The 10,846-nt window shown below is 41.7% G+C and overlaps 1 protein-coding gene across 4 annotated transcripts in view; it reads left to right on the plus strand.

The window, feature by feature from the left end:
* Positions 1 to 10,421, plus strand: part of LOC110538722 (alkB homolog 7, RNA demethylase) — a 185,925-nt gene extending 175,504 nt beyond the window's left edge. Inside the window, exons 1-4 of one of the 4 annotated variants that reach the window (XM_021625680.3) lie at positions 4,694 to 5,126; positions 8,601 to 8,774; positions 9,047 to 9,171; positions 10,095 to 10,421. In XM_021625680.3, the coding sequence (XP_021481355.3) occupies positions 4,839 to 5,126; positions 8,601 to 8,774; positions 9,047 to 9,171; positions 10,095 to 10,215 (708 nt within the window). In that variant the 5' untranslated portion in view covers positions 4,694 to 4,838 and the 3' untranslated portion in view covers positions 10,216 to 10,421. Of the gene's footprint in view, positions 1 to 4,693; positions 5,127 to 8,600; positions 8,775 to 9,046; positions 9,172 to 10,094 lie in introns of those variants that run through there. The other 3 variants (XM_021625681.3, XM_090193936.1, XM_090193937.1) reach the window with 3 other exon arrangements.
* Positions 10,422 to 10,846: the final 425 nt, after the last annotated feature.

The following is a 10,846-nucleotide window of genomic DNA, read 5'->3' on the forward strand; positions in this document are numbered from 1 at the left end:
TCCATGCACTCATGGCTCTGTATAATACTGTAAGTTTCCTTGAATTTGCTCTGGATCTGGGGACTGTGAAAGGACCCCTGGTGGCATGTCTGGTGGGGTAAGTGTGTGTGTCAGCGCAACTCTTAGCCAAGAGAGACTGGCATGGTACTAATATTAGCCATCTGACTATAATGAAGAGCAAGATGTGCCGCTCTGTTCTGGGCCAGCTGCAGCCAAACTAATCAAAGTTTATTTGTCACGTGCCCTTTATACAACAGGTGTAAACCCCTGCTCAGATGTTGCATGCATCAACCAATGCTTACATACAACGTCATCGCCCGTGTCATCGACTGACTGAATGCTTGAACATATGATGTGGTTAGCTGATAGGTAAATACACCTATCCAGGCCTTATAAGTTCTGGCACGAGTCAGCAACGCCTAGGCAGAGGAATGTGTCTGCTATGCCTGATGACGTCATATCTCTACAACAAGAGGGAGGCCGACACATTGACAGTATTATTCATAGACACTAGGTGGCAGTATAGTATCATAGTTCCTGCTTGCTTCAATGAGAACCTTTCCTTCTCTAGGCTCTGCTCTCTAGGCCCTTTACTCTTGTCTATTTTTACCAATGACCTGCCACTGGCATTAAAAAAAACATGTGTGTCCATGTATGCTGATGAGTGTTAGAGGAATTTAATTCCTATATGTTAATTAACCAATTCAATTAATCACTCTGCCCATTCCTAAGAATTTGTAAGATACTTAGTTGCATAAAATGGACAGAGACCAGTCTCAAAATCAATCAATAGTATTTATTCTCGAGAGTACTGAACATGATACAATTTACAAGAGGTTATAAACTAAAAATGACATCATAGGTTTTAAACTGTCCCTCCTCCACTCCGATACAATGGCAGTATAGTTCACAAGCCTTCCTACCCTCCTCCACTCTGATACAATGGCAGTATAGTTCACAAGCCTTCCTACCCTCCTCCACTCCGATACAATGGCAGTATAGTTCACAAGCCTTCCTACCCTCCTCCACTCTGATACAATGGCAGTATAGTTCACAAGCCTTCCTACCCTCCTCCACTCCGATACAATGGCAGTATAGTTCACAAGCCTTCCTACCCTCCTCCACTCTGATACAATTGCAGTATAGTTCACAAGCCTTCCTACCCTCCTCCACTCCGATACAATGGCAGTATAGTTCACAAGCCTTCCTACCCTCCTCCACTCTGATACAATGGCAGTATAGTTCACAAGCCTTCCTACCCTCCTCCACTCCGATACAATGGCAGTATAGTTCACAAGCCTTCCTACCCTCCTCCACTCTGATACAATGGCAGTATAGTTCACAAGCCTTCCTACCCTCCTCCACTCCGATACAATGGCAGTATAGTTCACAAGCCTTCCTACCCTCCTCCACTCCGATACAATGGCAGTATAGTTCACAAGCCTTCCTACCCTCCTCCACTCTGATACAATGGCAGTATAGTTCACAAGCCTTCCTACCCTCCTCCACTCCGATACAATGGCAGTATAGTTCACAAGCCTTCCTACCCTCCTCCACTCTGATACAATGGCAGTATAGTTCACAAGCCTTCCTACCCTCCTCCACTCCGATACAATGGCAGTATAGTTCACAAGCCTTCCTACCCTCCTCCACTCCGATACAATGGCAGTATAGTTCACAAGCCTTCCTACCCTCCTCCACTCCGATACAATGGCAGTATAGTTCACAAGCCTTCCTACCCTCCTCCACTCCGATACAATGGCAGTATAGTTCACAAGCCTTCCTACCCTCCTCCACTCCGATACAATGGCAGTATAGTTCACAAGCCTTCCTACCCTCCTCCACTCCGATACAATGGCAGTATAGTTCACAAGCCTTCCTACCCTCCTCCACTCCGATACAATGGCAGTATAGTTCACAAGCCTTCCTACCCTCCTCCACTCTGATACAATGGCAGTATAGTTCACAAGCCTTCCTACCCTCCTCCACTCTGATACAATGGCAGTATAGTTCACAAGCCTTCCTACCCTCCTCCACTCTGATGCAATTGCAGTATAGTTCACAAGCCTTCCTACCCTCCTCCACTCTGATACAATTGCAGTATAGTTCACAAGCCTTCCTACCCTCCTCCACTCTGATACAATTGCAGTATAGTTCACAAGCCTTCCTACCCTCCTCCACTCTGATACAATTGCAGTATAGTTCACAAGCCTTCCTACCCTCCTCCACTCTGATACAATTGCAGTATAGTTCACAAGCCTTCCTACCCTCCTCCACTCTGATACAATTGCAGTATAGTTCACAAGCCTTCCTACCCTCCTCCACTCTGATACAATTGCAGTATAGTTCACAAGCCTTCCTAGCCTCCTCCACTCTGATACAATTGCAGTATAGTTCACAAGCCTTCCCACATCGTCCACCACCGGTTCAGATAATTTACTACTAGCCCAAGGTCTCCCTGTGTAGATACGCATTCTAGCCAGTCTGACGAAAAGTTTATTTGTTTCTACCAAGGAACAGACAGTCTTTGCTCTAATTCTTGATAATAATTACACACATTATATTCAGTACTAGGATTATAATGAGATTCATACATCCATACAGTAACATAATAGTATTCTGTTTAGTCACAGTCCTGATTTGGGGGGGTAGGCACACAATGCAAATAGTCCGGGTAAACATTGGTTACCTGTTCAGGAGTCTTATGACTTGGGGGTAAAAACTGAGAAGCCTTTTTGTCATAGACTTGGCACTCCCGGTACCACTGGGTCTTTCTTTGCAACACTGGACCATTTGACTGGACAATAAATCAAATCAAATCATCAAATCACATTTTATTGGTCACATACACATGGTTAGCAGATGTTATTGAGAGTGAAGCAATGTCTAACATGTAATCTAACAATTCCACAGCTACCTAATACACACACATTTAAGTAAAGGGATGGAATAAGAATATATACATATACATATATGGATGAGCAATGACAGAGCGGCATAGGTAAGATGCAATAGATGGTGTAAAATACAGTATATACATATGAGATGAGTAATGCAAGATATGTAAACATTTGAAAGTGGCATTATTAAAATGACTAGTGATCCATTTATTAAAGTGGCCAATGATTTCAATAATGTATGTAGGCAGCAGCCTCTCTGTGTTCGTATAGTTGTTTAACAGTCTGATGGCCTTAAGATAGAAACTGTTGTTCAGTCTCTCAGTCCCAGCTTTGATGCACCTGTGCTGACCTCGCCTTCTGGACGATAGCGGGGTGAACACGCAGTGGCTCGGGTGGTTGTTGTCCTTGATGATCTTTTTGGCCTTCCTGTGACATCGGGTGGTGTAGGTGTCCAAGAGGGCGGGAAGTTGGCTTTGTGCAGACCGCACCAGCCTCTGTAGAGCCCTTCGGTTTTGGGTGGTGCAGTTGCCGTACCAGGTGGTGATACAGCCCGACAGGATGCTCTCAATTGTGCATCTGTAAAAGTTTGAGAGGGTTATAGGTGACAAGCCACATTTCTTCAGCCTCCTGAGGTTGAAGAGGCACTGCTGCGCCTTCTTCACCACACTGTCTGTGTGGGTGGACCATTTCAGTTTGTCCTTGATGTGAACGCAAAGGAACTTAAAACTTTCCACCTTCTCCACTTCTGTCCCGTCGATGTGGATATGGGGGTCTGGCACCATTGTGGGGGTCTGGCACCATTTCCAGGCATGGAAATTAATCATGAAAGTATTTTGTAAATTCCAAAAACAAATATTTTAATTGATAAAATACCTCTACATTAGATGTTTAAGCTCAAATAATTAACAAAACATTTTTTTTACAATAAAGTTTCCCTGCCAGACTTGGATTGTCCCGACATTCAAGAATCCTTTATTCACACGGTTGAAGGTCCTAGTCACTCAAAGTGACGGTTTGGAGGGTTGTAGTAAGCTGCATGACTGTCCTCAACAAAACCCTGCCTGATTAGGCTAGAATTGTGTCCTCTGCATCAACCATTAACTATTCATGGTTGGCTTTAGTTTGTTTGAGGCCCACCAGAGAACCTGTTTAACCTTTCTATTTATTTTGTTGCATAAAAGGAGACTAGTTTACCTAGTCAATAATTGTCATGTGTTTGTACAGCAGCAATTAGTCAAAAAACTGTGTTCTTAAGTGTCCGCATACATGTACATGCCTATGCTGAGTTAACTTTGTAGAGTGTTAAACGCCACAACTCATATCAGTCCTCCACACCCATATCATCACCACCCCATTGTGCAAGATAGATGAAAGTAGTCCACAGAGAGGAGATGGTGGGGAAGTCAACATTGTAAGAGACGTTGGGACTTTATGAGCGTAGGTCATGCTTCACAAAGTTAGCACTACCCAGAGCCATATATAGATATGGAAAGTAATAACTTATTTACATTGCCTCTAACTGTTTAGCTCTGGCATGACCTACAAAGATAGGATAGGTATAGCCGAGTGAGAAAAATACACCTAAAAGACAATAAAAGTGCTCAGAGCATTAGGAGTAGTAAAGTACCGTTATTGAAAGACAATCTATTTGATTTAAAAATACTTTTACATTCCTTATTTACATAGCCGTTATGCATTTAACATGGATAATACAGAATCTTGTTGTAATTTCAGTGAAAAGGTTAATAGCTTGTTATTTTAGGCCTAGGCAGGCTTTATTTATTTAATGAAGTGTGACGACAATACAACTCCCATAATGCAGTGCGTTTTCAAAATGTCACCCTCCTTCGTGACCTGACTTCTGTGCCACCAGACAACAAAGCATAGCTTAATTTAGCAAATCAGACAGTCTAAATAAATCATTTTATTTACTGAAGCATGAGACTTCTGATTACAGTTGCCAGACGTATTCATAAACGGCCTCTGTACACTCCCACATCATGTCTAAGTTCGGCAGCGAGTTGCTCCGGGGCTGCTACGAACAGCGGCCTGCAGTTCAGAGATGACCAACTGGTCTGCGGTTCGACCGGAGAGCTGGTCCAGAGGCTTCGCGGTCAGGTGGAGGTGAGGACGGAATTCATAAGTCAGGAAGAGGAGGGTGCTCTCATGAAAGAACTTGAGCCTGGGCTGAGGAAGAAACGATACGAGTTCGACCACTGGGACGATGTAAGTTGTAAATAGACCTTGATTGTTGACTACAAAGAAGTGCCTAGCTCACACTCACTTTAGTTAGAAAAAGCAGGTGGGTATAATTTGTGGAACGTTCCAACAGGAATCTGTTCCAAAAACTTCGTAAATAACAAGGATGCCAACAAACAACGCATACACAGTTGTATAGCGGCAGAACAGGATACCGGGTAGGGAGTGGGCAATTTTGTTACGTTTTTCCACTCACCAGGTTTATTCCGAAAAATGTCTGTCCTCACTCTGGTAGCCTATGGACAAACATATTAAGAATAAGCTACGTGGTGAGTTGATCATGCTACTTTGTATGCGTTGTTTGTTGGCATCCTTGTTATTAACGACGTTTTTGGAACAGATTCCTGTTGGAACGTTCCACAAATTATACCCACCCAGAAAAAGCTGCTGAACGTCCTCCCTCAGCTCCAGCCGACACTCAGAGGGGCTGCTACAGTAACAGCTCTTTTGATTAGTTTCCCTATTGGCATCATGCAAATGTTTTGTAGTTTTATATTTCACCTATAAACATGCAGCAATAACATACATATCCATACTATACTAGATGCAGTAAAGTTTCATATTTGAATTGTTAGGCTATTAATTATCGTCGTCATACATTACAAGGTGAATAGATCTTATTTTAGATTGATCAGTCAGTTCCCGGTTTCCCAATAGCAATGCAATTTAGGCTTATGCGTGTTTTAACGATGCATCGTTTCCCAAAACACTACGCAGAAGAACGTTTGCCAAGTGCATCGTTGGATCGTTTGTTGATACTGATATGTTTGAGATAAAAAAGCTAGTGGTGCTCTCGCACAATACTGATTAGTTCCAGATAAATAATATCACCTAGGCCTATATGGCTGCAAATATTGATGCTGCTTATTCTAATACCCCATATTTATGCACTAAATCACAGATTTGGCACATCATTGCACATGTTACACATCATGAAATACACTGAACAAAAATATAAACCCAACATGTAAAGTGTTGGTCCCATGTTTCATGAGCTGAAATAAAAACTCCCAGAAATGTTCCATATGCACAAAAAGCTTATTTCTCTAAATGTTTGTGCACAAATTAGTTTACATCACTGTTAGTGAGCATTTCTTATTTGCCAAGATAATCTATTCACCTGACAGGTGTGGCAAATCAAGATGCTGATTAAACAGCATGGCCATTACATAGGTGCACTTTGTGCTGGGGACAATAAAGGGCTACTATAAAATGTGTAGTTTTGTCACACAACACAATGCCACAGGCATCTCAAGTTTTGATTGGGAGTGTAATTGGCATGCTGACTGCAGGGATGTCCACCAGAGCTGTTGCCAAATAATTTAATGCTCATTTCTCTACCATAAACTGCCTCCAACATCGTTAATCTTTGAAGTTGTTGCATGCTGCGTTTTATATTTTTGTTCAGTATATATTGAGGCAATTATAACAGACAGTGTAGCCTATAATTAGCAAAATAGAACTCAATTTACTGAAAATAAAATAGATTTCAACATGAATAAAATATATAGCCCTATGTGAGTGGTGGTCGATGCCTCATTAAGATGAGGGAGGATTATTATTTTTATGATGAGCATCGCCTTATTTCTATTACAGCATATTAGATGACTGTCATTCATATTCCATTCACCCAGCTCAATATAACATTGATAGGTTTAGGCTACTACATGATACTACTGCATGATTTTCCCTATACCCATCACGAGGTTGCTACAATCGAGCCTATGAATGAAAGTTTAAAACGTAGGTGCACAGCTCAAGAGAAATTTTAGTAGTCAAGGTGACAGACAATGACACATTCAATACTGCCTTGCACACTCTTGCCTGCATCTAGCTGATCTAGGGTGTAATCATTAGTTCAACAGTTGGAAACAAGTGTTTCTATTGGACAAATTCAGGTATGTTCATCCCTGTTCCATTTGCTTCCATTTAAGAAATGTGTTTTAATGAATACACCCCTGATCACAGTTCACTTTGATCGCAGCCACATACAAACAGTGTGATCACTTTGCTCGTTGTATAATTCCTTCTCACTTCTACACTCTCTCCTCCTCTCACCTTTTCCCTTGTGGACTTCAGTGCACAACAAATCAGCTGTCTGACCAGGCAAAAAAAAAACTTTAAAGCCAAACCTTCATATCATAACTGCTAACCACTACACTCAGCCTACATCGTTGTCACCATATTAGCTAACGTCATAGTCAACATAGCTACGAGGACTAACGTGTTAGTAAACCCATTACAATCATGCAGTACAGTCACAAGCCGTTTAGCAGTTACACTGGTGGGCCCCCGTTGTCAATAAATTAATACAACTAAAAGCTTACCTTAACTTCGAGGAGTTCCAGTGTTGGATAGCCATAGCCAGCTATCTAACATAGCATCCCTCTCTGTCTGAGCCGGGTGTTTTGAATAGGCTAAACTAGCTAGCAAAGTGAAAGTGAAAAAAATACCAAGGATAGCTATCTCTCTCTCTCGCTTCTCCTTCATTTTTAAACTCATGTATTTGTTCCAAACTGTTCAACTGTTGCTTTCTCTCTCTTGAGTCAACTACTCACCACATCTTATGTACTGCAGTGCTAGCTAGCTGGAGTTTATGCTTTCAGTACAAGATTCTCAGATCCTTTGATTGGGTGGACAACATGTCAGTTCATGCTGCAAGAGCTCTGATAGGTTGGAGGATGTCTCCTGGAAGTTGTCATAATTACTGTGTAAGTCTAAGGACGGGGGTGAGAACCACAAGCCTACTAGGTTTTGTATTGAAGTCAGTGTTCCCAGAGGAGGACGGAAGCTAGCTGTTTTTCTGCTACACCATGGTGCTATCCTACAGAGTGCTGTTGAGGACACTGTAGGCCTTCATTGCAAAACAGCGGGTTTTAATAAATTATTTGGTGACGTGGGTATATTTGGTATAGTTTTACCTAAAAAGGATCACTTTTTTAATGTTTCACTAGTTGTATTTTTATGAAATTCACTGAGCAGGATGGTCCTCCTCTTCCTCCTCTGAGAAGCCTATGTAGCCTATAGCCTACTGCAGCTCATATCCTACTGCAGCCTATGTCCTACTGCAGCCTATGTCCTACTGCAGCCTATGTTCTACTGCAGCCTATGTCCTACTGCAGCCTATGTCCTACTGTAGCCTATTAATGCAGTTGTTACTGTAATTGAATTATGCCAATGTGCTTTCATTAATTGAAAACCTTTCATCTATTTTATGAGAATTTGTAAGAAGAACAGTGTTTGTTGGCTAACGGGGATGGAAATAGGAAAATAAAATCTCTCTCTGATTATGTAAAATCCTTGAAATCAATGTAAATTATCCAAATAATTTAACTCCTGGAACCCCAATTCCACCCCTGTTGACAATGATCACTCCCTTGAGGCCCTTACCAACATTTCATGACATTTTTTCATTCATTCTTTCAACATTGTGCTCACCAGGCGATTCATGGTTACCGGGAGACAGAGCGTGCTCAGTGGGGAGCGGTGTGTGAGGGGGTGATGGATCGCCTCCGAGCTGTGGCTTTCTCTGAGGGCAGCCCTCTCCTAGGCCCTGTGCATGTCCTGGACCTGGACAAGGCTGGATACATCAAACCACACATCGACAGTGTCAAGGTAGGTAGACGGCTCTCATATTAACCTGAGATGAAAGGCATGATAAATATGGAACATGGTGTTCTGTGTGCTAGAATTTTGCCCTGGGCACAAACTGGGCACAATTTGAATACTTTTTTGGCAAAAAGTGTTCTTTTACAATGCAGTTTGAAACTCAGTCATTCTCTCATCCCCCTCACCCCTGTTTTTTTGTATCTTCATCCTGCCTTTCTCTTTCACTGTCTCCCTGAACCTTTCTTTCCCTTCCTCCCCTCTCTCTCTCTCTCTGTCAGTTCTGTGGCAGCACTATAGCAGGGCTGAGTTTGTTGTCAGACAGTGTGATGCGCTTGGTGAGGGAGGATGAACCTGCTGAATGGCTGAACCTGTTTCTGCCCCGTCGCTCTCTCTACATACTCAGGTAAGGACCCAATAAGACCTGCCATAGCAACATTGTCTTTCATTGTTTACAAACGACCACCTGCGCATACACTTTAATCAGGGTCTACCTGGTAGGCCTAAGATAGGTTTGTACTACCCAAAACAATTCTACGGATTTATTTGACCGTGGAAAGAGCAACTGAGTAAATACCCTAATGAGAGTCTGCACTAAACAAACCCACAGTATCTCCTGTGGAGATCATGAAGTGGTTTACTTAAGTGTTCTATGTTACCTCCATGTTTGTACACTCTGACTGAACGCCCCCTATAGCCTATAACTATCCTTATGAGGGCCCAGATGTCCGCCTGGTCCGATGACCTGGGGTCGTATGTATCAACTATGAAACATCTCAGAGTGGGAGTGCAAATCTAGGATCATGTCCATGTTGTTCATTCCACAAATTAAATTCTACAGAATTTCAATTCCCTCTCCCTCTATATTCCATTCATTTCAAATTTCAGCTAAGTCTTTGACTTGAGATAATTAAATCCTTCATGACCATGTCACTGTTCAGACAGCCTAGCTATATTGGAAGTTTAAATTATATATATTTTTAAAAGCAGTAAATTTTTCATACTAAATACATGAATTCCATTAACTGGGAATTGTACAAATATTGAATTCCAATTAAATTCCAAAGATATATTTTTTTCACAATTCTAATTCCAATTTAATTCCATAACTTGAAGGTTGTTGACATTCGATTTGAATTCAACGTACAGTAAATTCTCCTCTTCATGAGTGAACACTGGTCCATGTATTCATATTCTTGTGATCTTAAAGGCTAAACTGATCTTAAATCGGCACTCATACTCTGAAACACTTGATATAACTCCTGGCATTTCACACATTGTGCTTGTGTGGTGAATGACTGATGACATTGTTTTCATGCATCCTTCCAGGGACCAGGCCAGATATAAGTTCACCCATGAGATCCTTAAAGATGATGAGTCTCTTTTCTCTGGACAGAGAGTTCCCCGCCATCGCCGCATCTCTGTCATCTGCCGGAACCTTCCTGTTTGAAGCATGAGAGCCAAGAGGGACACAACTGTGACAGTCTCACTGGCAGTAGCCAGAGCTCGGTATTTTAAATGTCAAGAACGTCACTGTGTTAAAATGTGATGTACACGCTTTCTCACTGTGCGAGAGACTATGTTGGGAAAGATGATTTAGATGTTTCCCTTATCAGTTTTCATTGGAGCACTTCATAATAAACTACCTGTACAGGATTTGATTCTGAATTAAATGTTGGGAAGGCATTCAGGTATGATGCATTTCAAAGGGTCATAATGCATTACAAGACTTGTCATAAGTATCTATGAACTTCTTATACTAATTAATATTATATAATGAATCTGAGTTATTAGCCTTTTCAAAAATGCCACGTAGAAAGGCAAGTTGATAATTTGTAGGAGAAGCAGTTGAAGGAGAACCTGCATTTTCTGGTGAGCTTCACTACCCAACTATCCAAGATCTGTATTAGGTCATTATCAAGTGCGTTGAATTCTTAGAGCTAAATGGATACTTCAAATAGTTATAGCCCTATATTCGACACCACTTCTAGAAGGCTACAATGCGGAGCCTGGCAATAACTGGTGCCATTTTTTAATATCTATAATCTGTAACTCTTTGTCCGTCCATCTGAATTGTTTAA

Source organism: Oncorhynchus mykiss, chromosome 12 (assembly GCF_057628025.1).
Source record: "Oncorhynchus mykiss isolate SJ-2025 chromosome 12, ASM5762802v1, whole genome shotgun sequence".
NCBI lineage: Eukaryota > Metazoa > Chordata > Actinopteri > Salmoniformes > Salmonidae > Oncorhynchus > Oncorhynchus mykiss.